Source organism: Arvicola amphibius, chromosome 2 (genome assembly GCF_903992535.2).
Source record: "Arvicola amphibius chromosome 2, mArvAmp1.2, whole genome shotgun sequence".
Lineage (NCBI taxonomy): Eukaryota > Metazoa > Chordata > Mammalia > Rodentia > Cricetidae > Arvicola > Arvicola amphibius.
In genome coordinates, this window is record NC_052048.2 from 56899116 (window position 1) to 56916154 (window position 17039).

Below are 17039 nucleotides of genomic sequence, written 5' to 3' on the forward strand. Positions count from 1 at the left end.
CCAAGAAGAAGGCTGGAGGTCCCTGGAATCAATTCCCTGAAGATACTGTGTGTTAACTCTGTGAGTATCTAAGTTAGGCTTTCTATTGCTGCAACCAACAACACGACCAGAAGCAGGCTGGGGGAGGAAAGGGTTTATTTGACTTATACTTCCAGATCATAGTCCACCATTAAATGAAGTCAGAGCAATAACTCAAGCAGGGCAGGAACCTGGAGGCAGGAGCTGATGCAGAGTCCAGGGAGGGGTGGTGCTTACTGGCTTGCTCAGTTTGCTTTCTTATAGAAGAACCCAGGACCACCAGCCCAGGGACGGTACCATTTACCATGGGCTGGGCCCTCCCCCATCAATCACTAAATAAGAAAATACCCTACAACTGAATCTTATGAAAACATTTTTTTTTCCAGTGGAGGTTGCCTCCTTTCAAATGACTCTAGCTTGTGTCAAGTTGACATAAAACTAGCCAGAACACAGTGTGTGTGTGTATGTGTGTGTGTGTGTGTGTGTGTGTGTGTGTGTATTGGTGTGTTGGTGATGATGCTTCCTCTAGGCATAACAACACTATTGCTGCCTTGAAATCAAAGCTGCAGTGATTGTCCACACAATGCCCTTTGAAGGCTGGGCCTCCTAGCATTCCTTTGTGGAAGTGAGGCACGAACCCTGCCCACTCCCCAAAGATGTACCAATAGTTAACAACAGATATTAGGGGACGCACGTTAAGTTGTGTTCATATTCTTGTAACCCCAACTAAACCCATGGGTTCACCAAGGACTTGTGTGGAATCATTTGGTCTGTCATTATGGTCTCAACTGGGGTGAATAGACATTTTGTTCATGCCTCCCCAGGAAAATGCTAACACAAATGTAAATATATGTGTACCCATGTGTCTCTGTAAGTATCAAGTGAGTCTGCCCTGGATGGTAATGGTCCCACAAACAGTCCTAGCAGCCCACCATGGGTTGAGTGAGAGAAGGCCTGCATCCATGGTCAAGGGCATGTGCCCAGAGGCCTAAAGACGTTCCACTAGGCTCTACTTCTTCTTTTCCTCCTCCCCCTCCTTATTCTCCTCCTCTTTCTTCCCTCCTCCTCTTCTTCTTTTGGTTTTTCAAGACAGGGTTTTTCTGTGTAGCCCTGGCTTCCCTGGAACTCACTCTGTAGACCACTGGCCTTGAACTGACAGAGATCCTGCTTCTGCCTTCCAAGTGCCAGGACTAAAGGCATGCGCCACCACTATGCCACCAGGTCTCACTTCTTAAAAGTTCCATCTTTCATAGCATTGAAGTGGGAACAAGGGCTGTGAAATAATGCTTTTGCATACTCATGTTGGTTTAATAAAACGCTGACTGGCCAGTAGCCAGGTAGGAAGTATAGGCAGGGTAACCAGACCAAGAAAATTCTGGGAAGAGGAAAGGCAGAGAGTCAGTCACCAGCCAGGCACAGAGGAAGCAAGATGAGAATGCCTTCCTGAGAAAAGGTATCAAGCCACATGGCTAAACATAGACAAGAATTATGGTTAATTTAATTTGTTAATTGAAGTTGTGAGAGTTAGTTAGTAATAAGCCTGAGTTAATAGGCCAAACAGTTTATAATTAAAATAAGCCTCTCTATGTTTATTTGGAACTGAATGGCTGTGGGACCAGGCAAGACAGAGACTTCAGTCTACAAACAAGCCTTTCTACATGAGCCTCTAGGATACAGTCCAGACCCAAACTGTCAGACACTCAGCTTCAGACTCCCATGGATCACATGGCCTCTCCCCAGGTGTCTACACCTCACACCAAAACCTCCAGCACACAACTGAAGACCATCTCTATCAGGAAGTGTGCTGTTATGTCCATACCTGGGAAGTGGCACAAGAGGGTTCCTTATCCCTTGCCAACTGCACTTACTTGACCGTCCTCCCCAGATACTACCCTCTCCTCATTCTTCCAAGCTGGCCTTCTACCTTGCTCAGCCCTGTTCTTTGCTCAGCAGGGAGACAGCCCAGAAGGGCAGAAGCCTAGAATCTCAACAACATGCTGGCCGGACTGCTTCTGTTCCTCAAGCTACAGCCAGAGCTGATGCCGGTTTCCTAATGGCAGCTGAACTGCCACCATCCCTGAGCCACAGGATTCTGCTGGTCCCCTTAGATCCAATAGGTCCCCTCACCCCTCACAGGATCCTATTGGTCCCCTCATATCCAATCAGTCTCCTTCATGAAAGCGCTTCCCATGGGCTATGGCTCAGCTGGGAGGGTCTTCACAGGGAAGGGAGCCCTGGCTAGGAGTCAGGACTCCTGATTCCATCTCGGAGCTCCCTGGGCCTTTGGCAGCCTCCTTACCTATCCCTAGCCTCTTTAGAGTTCTGGTTGTATGCCTAGGGATGGGAAGTAGCAGCGCAGTCCACACTCCCAGAAGCAAGGTCAGGCCCACTGCACACTTTCTTAGTGCTTTAAAGTGTTTGAATAAACTGCCAATATTCACATGTTGGGAGCTTCCAGGTGAAATTCCAGATACCAGGATTCTGAAGAAAACTAAAAGTGATCACGCTCAGTCTCTCCAGCCCAGGAAACAACAGAACCAGCAGCTTCTATACAAGGGGAATCTGACCTTCCACCAGCCCGGCATCTCTAACTGCTTCCGGGCCAGGAGCCTCCCAAAGGTCTAGTGGACCCCAGGCATTGAGCCACAGCTGGACCCCATTCCTGCAGGGTAGGCCTTCATCTCTGTTCACTCACTGCTGACTCCCAGGCATCCAACACCATCCAGGAGCTTGGCCCATCCCATCCCAAGCTCAGCAGCTCTCTAAGCATGAGCAGGACAGTCAGACCCTGTGCTCAGCTTCCCACACTCCACCACCTACATCCCAGAGACTCTGGCTCTCTGGCCCCTGGACTGAATGACGCAAAGAGGTCCAGCCCAGAGGCCAGAGAATGGCCAGCAGTCTGCCAGCTACACACCAGTCCTGCTCTGCCCAATGGGCCCAGCGCCCTGTAATCATTCCAGAGCCTCCATCTGGACAATAGAGGCACATTTGCTTGTACAGTATAGTTGGGCACTCAGGGGGATGCCATGCAGGGCTAGGAAGTACCAGGGCAAAAGGCCAAGTGGGTAGTCAGCACATTTCTCTGTTTCATTGGCCTTGGAACCTCTGATAGTTACCTTAACCTCCCTGGGCCTCAATCACCCATCTATAAAATGGGTATAATGACGGTGAACCCCTGAGGATATCTCAAGGAATGAAAAGATCCATACATAGCCAGAGTTGAATCCAGCACCTGATACATAATCCACTCGCTTGGTAATGGAATGTCACCTCACAGACAGGCAACACTACAGGTAGAAAGGACTAGAGGCTAGGCATTTGTTCATGGCTGGCAAAGGCGTGCCAGAGGAATACAGAGTGAATGACAGGTAGGGAGGAAAACTTGGCTAGAAGGGGAGCACAGCACAAGGAGGGGGCAGGCAGGGAGGAGCACTCAGCTGCACATCTGGAGGCAGCTGGAATGACAAACACATGGGTGGGACAGGAAGTGAGCAGCTAAACACTCCAGCCCATCCCCAGCAGGCCTGGCCCCTTGGCTCTTTGGCAGGAGGGACAGGCTTCCTACCAGCAGAAAGGACACAGATCTGTCCAAACAAAAGCACAAATCCGCGCTCCTTGCACTCCCCAGAGCACAGCAACCCCTGCAGGGAAAGCAGGGAGCACGCCACACAGCAGAGCTCTGCAGCCACTCTGATCTGGTCCACATTGCATCCCTAACAGGGCTTCCTACATCTTCCAGATGCAGAACTGAGGCTCAGAGAGGGTGACTCCTTTGCCTGCGGTCACACAGCCAGGAGGAGCAGGGGCTGGAATCCACTCCCTGAGAGTCATACTGGGCTCTTTCCCAGGGTAACTTGGCACCGAGCTGGGAAACACTGTGCGCCTATAGGGGCGAGGGCCTTGCAGAGTCCTGCAAAGACAAGTGGCAGACAAAGGATGGCAGAAGGACCGCTGTAAGGCTCTTGTACAGGACAGCCAAGTAATTTGCCTGAAGGTTATGCAGTGAGAAAGATCTGAGTCATCCAAGCTGGGATCCTCCCAGCAGGCCAGGCGGCAAGAGCACATCCTCTGCCCTTGTGCAGATCATGGGGAAATGCTTTTGTTGTAGGGAGCAAATAAGATGGGGACCCTGAAGCTCCTGCCACGGTGTTGAGGGCTGGCACACAGGGGTAGAGAGACCGCTCACTCTCACTCTCTTGCTCATTCTTCAGGGCCTGCTGAGGACTCTGCAGCCGCTCTCCTCAGGTCAGACTTCTGACAGACCTGGCTATGGAGAGCATCAACAGCAGCAGCGTCACCGGTGCTGAGCCTGAACACAGGACCACTGTGCACTCTGCATCTTTGGGTTAGGATAGGCTGGAGCATACCAGCTGAGGACAAGAAACCTTGGGGAGCGGAGATGAGTCAGGGTGGGTCAAAGATGAGACCATGGGGACCAAAAACAACACCAAATGGAAGAGAGGCAAGACCATGGGAATCAGACCAGGCAGGGCAGAAATGAGACCCTGTGGGGCAGAGGAGACATCTGTAAAGAATACCAGAAGCACCGGCAGTGGCGTGGCTTGGGAGAGTGGCAGAGAGGCAACCCCACAGCCCTGGAGGTGGCACATGGTCGGGAAACCCAGCAGAAATGCTCCTGAGCATCCTAGACCATCAGGAATCCACACTTCAGTGGGCAGGAGGGAGGTAGCAGTCATAAGTCGAGGAAGCAGCTGGGACAGGATGTGGAATCCACACATGATGAGAATAATTTGGAATTAGGTCTAGATGATTTCTGCATAACTGTGAATATATTAAAAGCCACTGAACTATGCCTTCAAATGCAGAGGGCTTTATGACTATAAATATGACCTCTATAAATCTGCTTTTAAAGAAAGACATTAAAGAAACAGAAGATTTAGAGAAAGCTGGTCCCCATAGAGTGGCAGCCTTCAGAGACACCATGAGGATACCCCACTCATAAAGATGACAGAATATTTAGAGAAACTTTGATGCCCATGGTCTTGTTCCCCCAGGCATGGCGGTATATATCTGTGCTGGACTGTTTGTACTGTCAACATGACACAAACCAAGTCACCTGTGAAGAGGGAATGTCAATTGATCAGACTGGCCTGTGGCCATGTCTGAGAGAAATTGTACTGATTGATGATTGATGTGAAGGGCCCAGCCCACTGTGGGCAGCACCACCCCTAGGCAGGTGGGTCAGGACTATGTAAGGTAACAAGCCAAGTGTGTGTGAGAGATTGAGCCGAGTGGCAGTGTTCCTCCACGGTTTCTGCTTAGGTTCCTGCTCCAACTTGCCTCAATGACATTATTGTGACCTAAAAGTATAAACCAAATAAGTGCTTTTCTCTCCAACTTGCTTTTGATCATGGTGTTTATCACAGCTACAGAAAGCAAACAGGACAATACCTATTAATTCCAGAACTTGGGAAACTGAGGCGGAACAGCCAGTTTGGAGCCAGACTAGGTTACACAGTGAAAAAAATGTCTCAAAACAAAACAGACCCCCCCCCCCGAAATGGTGCTTGGCTTCAGACTGTGAGGAAAACTTTAAATGTAACCAGTGCCTAGAGAGAGGATAGCGCCTAGGAAATCCATATGAGCTACCTGTGAGTCCTCCATGGGAACTCGAGCCCGCTCTTCCCACAGCCACCACCTCTGTGTGACCTTCAGAGAAGCCCCTGGACCTGGGAAGACAGTTTCCCCATTGTGTCACTAGAGCTGTGTCACTCCAGGGTTCAAACAGTGGCCCAGAGTAACAGACCCAAATCCAACTGCCAACCACCGGCGGTGACACCATAGCTGGGACGGAGGGTTAGCAGCCACCTCTGTCCAGTGGGAAGGGCTGTGTCTCTGTCTGCCCAGCAGCTGGCCTGTGGTACGTGAGCCCAGCATGGTCACACCTGCCTATCATTCAACAACACCAGGCAGAAGTGCAGTTTCCCAGAGGCCTTCCCACTTCTAACGACCACGAGCATGCTCTGTAGAGAAGCTGACAGGTAGACCACGAGGGCCAGGATGGCAGGTTCACAGAACAGAAGCAGGGCACCTCTGACAATACTGCTCAGTTGTCCCTACAGATCCTAAGGGCACTGGATCCAGGAGGCCCTGGCACAGCCCCCAAACAGCAGGTGTTCTAGTCCCACATATGAGCCAGCCTGGCCTCTGCACATCCATTGTATGCTCTAAATCATCTCTAGACTATACTCACACATCACTATGCTGTGTGAAATGTTGTTTAGGGCATAATGACCAAACTGCATGGTCCACACAATTTCAATTCTTGTCTCAAATGTTTTGTAACCAATGCTGGTGGAAACACAGACCATAGGGTCCTCTGCATTTCCAAAGCTCTGACAGGAAGGTCAGCACACTCGCTACAGCTGAGCTGTACTCAGGGCTTTGCTGAGGACAGCAGAGGCTGCAGAAGCTGGGGAGGCCCTGGGCTCCTCCCAGCACCACAACCACCCAGCAGCCCTGGCACATCCTATGTCCAGGCCCTATGAGCTGGCAGTGGGTGGGGGGAATGGAATCAGAGGATTCCCAAGTTCCTGCAGGGAACAACTTTATACACAGCCTTTCATCCTCATGATGCCCGAGACACCTCACAGGTTTAAAACCCCTGTGGGCTCAGACAGGCCCAGACCTTTTTGCTAAGCGGAGTGCTGAGGAGAGATGGCCCTGCACATGCCCGGCTGTACTCTGTCTGCCACTAAGCCACACCCCTTGCTCTTTTGCTATCACCTTTTCCTTTGAGGACAGGGTCTCAATACATTGCCCTGGCTGGCCCTGGTCTTGCAGCCCCACTGTCCCAGACTCCTAAGTAACAGATTATATCTATGCCTCACCAGACATGGCTCTGGGCCCAGATCTGCATCCCAGGATAAGCATGGTGCCCTGGGTTTGGTTTCTGTCCCTGCACCAACAACTCTTCCTCATATGAGCTAGAGGGTCTCCTCTTAGTCAGATTTCATTCCTACTGGCTGCAGTAACTTTATAGACACCTCCTATCCTAGCCCTCCAGGGGCAACAACACTAAGCACATGCACTCTCCCCTGCAGCAAGTCTCCCTGACCCATAAGAGATGGGCACAGGGTACCACTACCTCATGCCAGCCTTCTCTCACTATGTCCATAGGCCAGAAAGAAGGCAGAGCTCTCTGGAACCTTCTGGGCCTTGGTGGGAACAAAATGGCTTAGTCATCACTGAGTTTATATATTTGTGCCCAGAGGATAGCACCTGTGACAGGTAGGAGCCTGCACCTGTACTTGAGTGCCAGATAGACACCTGCCCTGCAGAATGAGGTAGCCCCAAGGAAGGGAGCCCTTCCTGCCCAGCTTTCTGACAGCCTCTTCAAGGCCAAGCCACCTCCTGCTGTTTCTGCAGCTCCCTCTGCTGTGCCAGTCCAGTACAATCAGTACCCTCCCAAAGTCCCTTGAGTGACAGCAGAAATTGACATCAGAGCCCCTCTCCACAGCCCAGAGAGGCAGGCATGTGGCTTCCATTTAGGCCACATCTGGACATGCTCAGTCAGGGACAGCCCAGCTGAAGCAGTGGAGATCCCTGGTACTCCCAGGCAAGACCCCCGCCCCAGTTAGGCCCAGACAGTGGATAGAAACCACCTTCTCCAGGCCCCAGAGCTGCCATGGCAACAGGGCTAGGGTCATTTCCGGCCTGCCCCTCAGTGAGCCCAGAAGGTTGAGTAGGGCAAAGCTGTCTCTCCCAGCTTCTCCCCCACATATAGCCCCAAACTCCCCTCCAATAGCAGCCTGGAGACTCTACGTTTCAGACCCCACTTTTCTCAGAGGCTTGGCAGGCCACCAAAGCCCCACCCACAAGGCCTGCTCTCACCCACCCTCACCAGCTGCATGCCCCGCTGGCTGCCTTTATCTGCTTAATGCACTCCACTCTGCTAGCCCCCCAAAGGGATGGCTGAGCCCGCCTTGCTCTCTAACACTGCCCCTGACAGAGGCTGGGCCCCACGAATGCCTGCGGAGGAGAGAGCTGTGGCTGAAGGACCCACGAGAGTAGTCAGTCACATCTCATGCTCTGGGAGCACTCAGCTCCATGCCAACGTCAACCACAGAGGAGCTCGCTGCGGCCTCAAAACGGCCCTGAAGTAGGGCTTCTACAGTGTCTGCCGATGGAGAAACTGAGGCACAAAGGGCCGAGCCATTTGCCTATGGAGGGCTCTGGGTCCTGTTTTAAACCTCCTCTTCCTCAGCTGAAGTTGCAGGGCCATCGTGGCCCTGCTGACTATAATCTGGGCCTTTGTGTGAGTTGGAGCCCTGTTAGGATGGCCCTGCAGTAGGTGAGGGTACTTTAGGCCTAGTTTCCAGCAACTTTCATCAAAGCCACAGCCCAAACACAGCTGAGAAAGCCCAGCATGGATATGCACCAGGTGAGCAAATCTGCTCCCAGATCCCTTGGAGTCACCAGGGAAGCCAGGGCTTTTCCTATCCTGGAAACCCAGAGGCTGCAGGCCAAGGGCACTGAGCCCTCCCACACACATGCACTTCATTAGCCCTTCCCTGCCCCCTGCACTTCCAGGCTCAGGGCGGAGAACAACCTGGCCCCAGGCCCAGTCAGTCACAGGCCTCCTCTATAGCCACACCTCCCTAGCAGGCTGGGAACAGGGAGCCACAGGGAAGGGAAGCAGGCTGCAAACAGAGAAGCTGGTGGTATTAGGACCAGAGGCCCGAAGCCATCCTAGTCATAAAAGACACACTTTGTGGCCCACTCACAGCCACAGAGCCTAGAGCAACAGGAAAGGATCACGGCCACAAGATGACTGTCTCAGAGCCCCTCACCCACTCTCTCTGAAAGCCCTCCCAGGCCCTTCCCTAACATCCATCCCTCAAAGCCCAAGGCTCAGGGCCACACCAGCCCACTCCTGCTTTCCCCGGGGTCTGCTCACGGACAACCCTTCAGCATGGGGCTGAACAAGACACAGGCTCTGGCCATTGGGAAACCACATAATTTCCCAGGCACTATTGTAAGGAAAATGGGAGAAAATAGAGTTGGTGGGTTGGAGGGAGACAAGACTCAACTGTTCGGGAAAAACTTCCTGGAGGAGGTGCTGTCTGAGCTTAGCAAATGCTAAGAACAACCAGGAGATCAGATTCTCAGGGAGACAGTGAGTCGACAGAGTTGAGGAAGAACGAGGAAGAGAGGCTGGCAGTGGTCTCCCGCCGGTTCCAGCCATCATCCAATGTTTATAGAGCACCAGCTGTGCACAGGAGGTACGGGAGCCCTTGGGCTCAGCCCCAAATCTGACTGGTATAATGCTAAACATCAGAAAATAAGCAAGGACCGAAGTGATGATGCCTATAACTGAGAGAGGTCAAAGCTGCAAGGAGGCAGGCAGATGGCAGAGAGGGCACCCTGAGGAGGCGACCTGTCACAGAGCAAAGGACTAGGTCATCCAGACACCTGGGAAAGCATCTCAGATAGAAGCTGTGGCACGTGCAAAGGTCCCAGGACCAGAGGCTGCCTGGCCAAGACTATGATAATGGGCCTGAGATAATTATGAGAGTGAGGGGCTCAGGGGAGGAGGCGAGGAAGTCTCTGGGCAGCTGAGAAAGACATGTGGACACCACGGGGACTTTAGCATCTACTTTGTATAAGGTGTGAGCCACTGAGGGGCTGACGCATTAACCAGACTCATGGCTGAAAGGAGCAGCAGAGTTAGAGCCACGATAGAACATGTCCTGATGGAGGAGTGTCTATGTGTTACTTTCATTGGTTAATTAATAAAGAAACTGCTTGGCCCAATAGGACAGAAAATTAGGTAGGCAGAGTAAACAGAACAGAATGCTGGGTAGCAGGCAGTGGGGAGACGCTTCAGGCAGTCGCCATATGCAGTCGCCATGCCTCTCCTCTCCAAGATGGACGCAGGTTAGGATCTCTCCTGGTAAGCCATCCACCTCGTGGTGCTATATAAATTACTAAATATGGGTTAAAGCAAGATATGAGAATCAACCAATAAGAAGCTACAGATAACGGGCCAGGGGCCAGGCAGTATTTAAAAGAATACAGTTTCTGTATAATTATTTCGGGTAAAGCTAGCTGGGTGGCGGGACGCAGCCCCACCGCTCCATCTACAGTTCCTTCTACAATGTCCCCTCTGCCACCAGCCCACTGCTGAGCTTCTATAGGAGGACACTCACGCACAGTTGACCAGACCCGCTGAGCCCTGTGATCCCTGCTGAGACACCCTTGGACCCTAGTAGGCAGGACCGTACTCTATTCTGATGAAGAAAACCTTCTGTGCCCTCAGCCAGAGCCCACCAGGGACCCTGTACCTCCTAGAAAATGACCTCTCTGTACCCCTCGGCCAAGCCTATGAAAGGGCAGCTGCTGTGATCCCTTGCCAATGTCTTTCTGTCTTAGGCCTGCAAGAAAGCACCATGGAAACCTTCACCAACCTATACCACTTTGTCTCAGGCCTGAGAGATGGCAGCTGAAAGGAACCCATAGGCAGTGACAGTTCCTTCCAGGTTCAGTTGTCCCGCAGGGACACAGGAAAGGGCCTTACCATCAGGACCACCTCTGGGGACAGAATGTACTGAGTTCGGGTCTGTGTCCTCTTCTGCCCGGGATCGAGGTCGCAGTTGCGGGTGCTGGGGTATTTCTTCAGGCACCTCTGGGGAGGATGTGACCTGAGCTCTGTCAGGTGGCAGTGTGGAAAGGGTGGGGTAGCTGCTGGACTTCACTGGGTCCTCGGGAGAGCTGTCTGTGGCCAGAGATGGAATGAGACCAGCCATGCCTGACCTAGGCAGGGGAGCACCACCCTCCTGCCCTGCACTGGGAGGAGTGGCCTGGGCATCAGGAATAAGGTTCTCTTCTGGTCCTGCCTTGGCTTCAGCCTCCTTCTCCTGAACAGGGAGGTCAGGTCCAGCTGGGGATACTGTAGGCAAGTTGTCCAGCCTCCCGGGGTCACCTGCTGCTGGTGGCTCAGTGACCGCCATCTCCTCCACTTCATCCTCCTCTTCCTCATCAATGTCCTGTGTCACTCTCCTGGCTTTGGCCTGCATGGGTGCTGGGGGACCCAGGGCAGCAGCTGCTGTGGGTCTGGGGAGGGCAGCTGGCCAGGGAGTTGCTCGGATGGAGGATGGTGGCAGGTTCCCGCCTCCTAAAGCAGCTGGGGGGCCTTCTGCACCTGCCTGGACCTCATTCACCGTGGCCATGGTGGCTTCTGCCTCAGCCACCTCCTGATCATAACTGTAGGGGTCTTCGTACTGTCGCTCAGCGTCACCATCCTCTGCATCTGAGAAGTTCCCATGGCAACCAGGGAGCTGGTAGCAAATGAGCTCACCGCCAACATCAGGGCAGTGGCAGGCCCGGCAGGGTGAGAGATGGACAGTGTGGCCAGCTGCATACTTACGGCCAGAGTGGATACAGCCCACTTGGCCACACTGAGGACAACTATCAGCTACCACCACAGCCTCGATGCAGTTGGGTGGCAGTTCAGGGCACAGCATAAACTGGCAGCTGATCTTGCCACCACCCTGTGGGCAGGAGCACTCGGTGCTACCAAAGTCCACGAAGTAGGACTGGCCGGCTGGCACACGGCCGTCCACGAAACCTCCCTGCACACAGTCATAGTACTGGTAGCCTTCACAGGCACAGCCCTGCTGCACACAGGTGGCACAGCAGGCTCCTGGCTCCAGGGCTTCCTCGATGCAGTTCTCCAGTAGTGGACACTCAACGCCTGTGCAGTCCTGCCACGGGACTGCCATTCCTGGGCTTAGAGTCAGTGCCGTGACCAGGGCCAATGCCAGCCACACTCCTGTAGACTCCTGGAGCAGCATCACGTCTCGAGAGGCCCTGGAAGGATGGAGAGGAAGCGGATCACGCCAAGGACACACACAGAGATGAGGTGCACAGGGCAGGAACAGGCCCCCTCTAGGCTCCGGCACAGCCATGCAACCCTGTGTATACTGCATCCCAGCCACAAGAGTTCATGATCTAGAGTTCATGATCATCTCTCCCACGAGACCCTGGAATTCCAAGGTCAACCGTGGACGTCCTGCCATCTTCTCACAGTGTCTTGCTGTCCCTGTCCTGCCCATCTCCAGGGTCAGCCCTCTTCTGCTCTGCTGCCCCAAGCCACACCTGCCCTGCCTGATTCCCAGATTAACCATCACCCATGTGGCTCTGTAAAACAGTAAATAGAGAAACTGGGAAGGGTCTGGTTGTGAAGCCTACTATCCTGGGAACTCAGGAAAGACAGGAGGTGCTGTCTGACAGACTTGAGGCAAAGTGCTTTGGGCTAGGGACAGCAAGTGCATAGGCTTGCAGCAGGAGCAGCAGGACACAGGGAGGGTCTTGGGTAGGAAGGAGGATGGGGGCTGGCAACAGGTGAGCAAGGAGACAGTAGTGAAAGCTGAGCAGTGTGTTCTCCCAAGTGAGGGACGTGGTGTGCCTGGCAGCCCAGGGACCTGACAACCATGTGGACTACCTGTGTCGAGTACAACAGAAGACAGAGAGAACAAGAAGTGCAGTGTGGCCCAGGAGAAGAAGGAAGGTGGGAGGAGGTGCTTGCTGTGAAGATCAAGTCCACAGAGTATGCAGACAGACAGACTCTGGTCAGGGAGGGGAAAGAGGAGGGGTTCTGGAAGCCTAGAAGAGGAAGCAACGGATGGAGTCCATGGATGTGCTGGAGATGTGAAGTCCTGTTGGGACTGGGAAGGGTTTGGGAAGCCAGGAACCACACCATAAAAATAACCCTGAAAGAGGGAGCCTGTGTCCATGCCAGTCACGGAATCGGGGATCTCTGGAGCCCTGGGAGCTCATGCCAGCTGACTCAGTCCTCACCTGCTGCGGGATAATTGCCACACTGTGAACCTCGAGATTACATTATTTACTGCAAAAACCTGTTTCTATCTCTGATGTGTCTCAGCTCTAGCACACACCTCTAATCCAAGAGCTTTCTGCTTGAATACTGTAAACAGGATTAAATAAAGTCAATGATAGGTCAAGAGGCAGAGCAAGTAATCCGTCGACAGGAGTTGAATTGTTAAGTGATTATTAAGAAAAATAATAATCAGGAAATGGTTATTAAGAAAAAAAGACCATATGGAGTAAGAGAGAATCAGGAGAACAGATAGAGAGATGCACAGGAAGTAGAAGGGAGGGACATTCAGTTGGAGGAGTTTGGTTTGAGATGGTGTAGGGAAGGCTGGAGGTTTCAGGGACGTAGGTAAAAAGGAAGGTGAGCTGGGTGCTTGCTCTGCCTCTCTGAGACAGCAGGCTTTCACCCTCAGCATCTGGCTTCCGGGTCTTTATTGGTAGAATTGAGCGATTGATATTTTGGAAAAAAAAAAAAAAAACAAACCACTCATCCTTCCAGAGGTGACAGTAGGAAGGGGAAGGAAGATCTAAGCAGCCTCCAGTCTCCACAAACCTCCAGTGAACCCCACAGGCCTTCAGGGCCCTTCACTAGCCTTCCCAGTTGTCTCTTAACATGCATGGATGAAGTTCCCCAGAGTAAGTTCTCAACCACACCTAGCCAGAGTTTCCCCTGGGAGCCCCGCCCTCCAGAGGTAAGAGGCAGATAGGACACAAGCTAGAATAGCATCGTGTGAGGACAACTCCATCCAATATGTTCTGAAGCTGCCTGCACTACAGAGCGCCGCGTGCAGCTGTCACATACTTCACACCCAGGAAGCACTGGGGTGGTCTGCGGGTTGGTGGTGGGGTCACTGTGGGAGTTACTCTCTGGCTGCCCATCCCCAGCTGTGCCACTCTGTGCCAGGGAGACTGGACTCTGCTGAGACCCCATCTTGGTTCTCCAGCTTCCTGTCCAGTCAAAGGGAGGGACAGAGAGGCTGGGGTGTCCACTCCTTGCTTGTTTCCCTCTGTCCCTCTGGGATACCATGGCAGTCCACCTTTCCCCGTGGCCACAGTTCCTCTTCTCTCGCTCTTCACTCCTCCTGTCACAGATGCTGTTGGATTCTGTGGCTGCCCCTTGACATCCAGACCCAGGAGACCACAGATCCCTTTCTGCCCTGCCTGCTGCCTGAGAGGCACTCTCCTTGATGGACCCCACAGCATGGAAAGCAGAGGCCTGGTGAACCTTCAAAATGGAAAGCTAAGTGGGAAGAGCAGGGAAGAGAACAGGAGCACAGTCACTGAGGCAGCCCATGTGGAAAGCAAGCATACTCCTGAGACAGGGGACACACGCTCAGGAAGCTGGGGGCTGGGCCAGCCTTGCGTGTTTCCCAAGCACGAAGACCTGAGTTTGACCCTCAAGGCCCATCTAAGAAGCTGGATGCAGCCACACATACCTACAATCCCAGCTCTAGGGAAGAGAAGACAGGAAGATCCCTGGGGCCATGCCAGGTGACTCAGTGAGCTCCAGGTTCAGAGAGAGACTGTGTCTCAAAAGTAAAGTGGGGCAAGAGGAAGAGGAAGCCACTCATCGCTGACCTATGGCCTCCATACACACGCGCACTTGCAAATATGCACATACGTATACCACATGCATACACAAAACTTTTAATTTTCAGGAAACACATGACTTGACTTCACATGGACAGGGTCTTGGGGTTAGAGACTCATTCAGCACAGTTCTCTCTCCAAGGGTACCCACTGGAGATTCCCTCTCCACATCCTCACACAAAGCCCTTGGTGAGCAGGATGCCCAAGAGGAACAGGTCTCTGGCATATCAGCCACGGGTGCTCTAGGGTGTTGCTTAGACTTCTGCTGGTCTCTGTGACTGGCCACACTTGAGTCCCCACTGTTCCAGACCCTCTACAAACCATGGCCCTCCAGTGAAGTGACTGACAAGTTATCCTCCACATTGTTGCACAACTCTGAGCTGGCAAGGGCACCGGAAGGCCAGAGTGGCCCCAGGAAGACATTCTATTGTTGCTATTGTAAAAGTGGGGTCTATCCAGATGAGAGTGGTGACCACACTATGGCAATGCCCAGCAATCCCCCTTATCCTCTAGCAAAGGATTCCTGGATCCCTGGTGATGCCTGAGACCTCAAACATCTCCAAATCCTTCAATCCTGACTTAGATCAAAGCGCCCAGCCAGCAAGCTTCTCCTTTACTTACCCCTCCCCTCCAGTGAGTACTTTCTGCCTCTCTTCGGCATATGGATCACCAGCATCAGTGCTTCTGTGCTTTGGGGCCCTGACTTAAGTGGCACAGGACCGCTTAAAGGCAAGTTCTATATCAATGTCACACCCTATTAAGTGACTAGCAGGAGGGTAGTGAACACAGCATGGATCCACTGGGCAGAATGGCTCAGGTCCCAGGCAGGAAGGCACTAGAGGTCATCATTTGCCCCAGAATGCACACCACTTCAAACCTGTGATGTCTAGTCCTGAGATTTTCTACTTGATAATTTGGGCCACTGTTGGCTATCAACAAGTCTTCTGCATGTTACAGAGTAAGATGGGTCTTTTGCTTCTCCAATTTTCTACAAACTTCTGGTTCTGAAAAGAAGAGACCTGCTAGAACTAAGAAATAAAAACCCAGTCACACTGGGAATTCAGACAGCAGTGAACACTAGTTTAGCATGAGTACACCCCTGTGATAATTAGATCATAGTCACTTGGTGGGTTTTTGAAATCTTGTTTTAACTGGCAGCCTGCACTGGACGGGCAGCTCTGGAGGAAAGTCTCGGCCTGGTATGCCTTACAACTTCTCAAGCATTCGGAATCAATCTCCTTTAAATGACAGGGAGCTACAGAAAACCCTGGGGCTTGCAAACGGGGGGTGGGTGACAGCAGAGAAATAAACACACAAGCCCTTCTCTCTGGCCAGTCAGAACATGAGCAATCAGTTCCACCTGGCCAGGGTACTGCCCTCAAGGCTGCCAGACCCATCCCCTCATCCAACCAGAGGACAACACAAGCCTACAGCCGGTCCATCTGCACACAGCTCCACCCATGGGACCTTGTGTTTATGGCACCAAACTGAACACACTGCCTTTGACTGATTCAGCCTCCCTAGCTCTCTGTAAGATCTGAGAGCTCCTGGTCTTGATTCTACAAGGACTTGGGCTTCTCCTTTGTTTGAGACACAGTCTGGCCATGTAGCCCTGGATAGCCTGAAACTCACTGTGTAGACCAGGACGGCCTTAAACTTCAGGGTAATCCTTCCTCTACTTTCCCCTCTACACAGTAGCCACTGTGTCTAGCACTAGTCACCCTCAGTGTGTCAGTCTCTTCAGATTCAACAAACAGCCTACAGCTCCTCAAGACCCTCAATGATAAGAGATGTGTCCCATGTCCCCACTGGCCTCAAGTCTGGGATATGGGCACGTGTATAGGCCTCAGCAGACCAGACCTCCTGGGTACAGGGAGAGAAGAGAGGAACTAGGGTATCAGCACAGCACGAGGCTACCAATGGACTGGGTAGGGCAAAGGCTTCGGAACCCAGCCCTCACCCCACCAAAGACCAGGAAGAGCTACCGTTCATCATGTCAAGATGAGGAGACACGTGCCAGCCAACAGTGAGAAGCTGGAGAAAGTATAGGGGTGGATCATTAGCAGTCAACACCTCCCAACTGGGGTCTCCAGGTGAAAAGAAACTGGAGCCATGCAGTGCCTAGCACACACAGACACACAGAGAGACAAAAGCAAACATATAACACACACAGAGACCCACACACAGAGACATACAGAATATGTGCACACACAAACACACACAGAGACACACAAATCCACACACAGATCCACAAATACAGAGACACATAGAATACATGCACACATACAGACATACACACACAAATGCAGAAAAAGAATACATGCACACATACAGACATACACACACAAATGCAGAGAAATACACACATAGACAGATACACACAGACTGACAGATACACACACATACAAATACACAGACACACAGACACATACACAGACAAACACACACAGAGAGAGACAAATTCACATGCACACCGACAATGGCTTGATTCTAAAATTGTTCAGAACCTACTTTTAATGCATAGATTATCCTGGGTTCACCAAAGGCCCAGAAAGTCAAGGCCATGTTCA

The 17039-nt window shown here is 52.3% G+C and overlaps 1 protein-coding gene across 2 annotated transcripts in view; it reads right to left on the reverse strand.

Moving 5' to 3' along the window:
• Window positions 1–17039, reverse strand: part of Fbln2 (fibulin 2) — a 59156-nt gene that overhangs the window by 28401 nt on the left and 13716 nt on the right. For both annotated transcript variants that reach the window (XM_038319514.2, XM_038319513.1), the window contains exon 2: window positions 10562–11853. In XM_038319514.2, coding sequence (XP_038175442.1) covers window positions 10562–11853 — 1292 coding nt within the window. The remainder of the gene's footprint in view (window positions 1–10561; window positions 11854–17039) is intronic.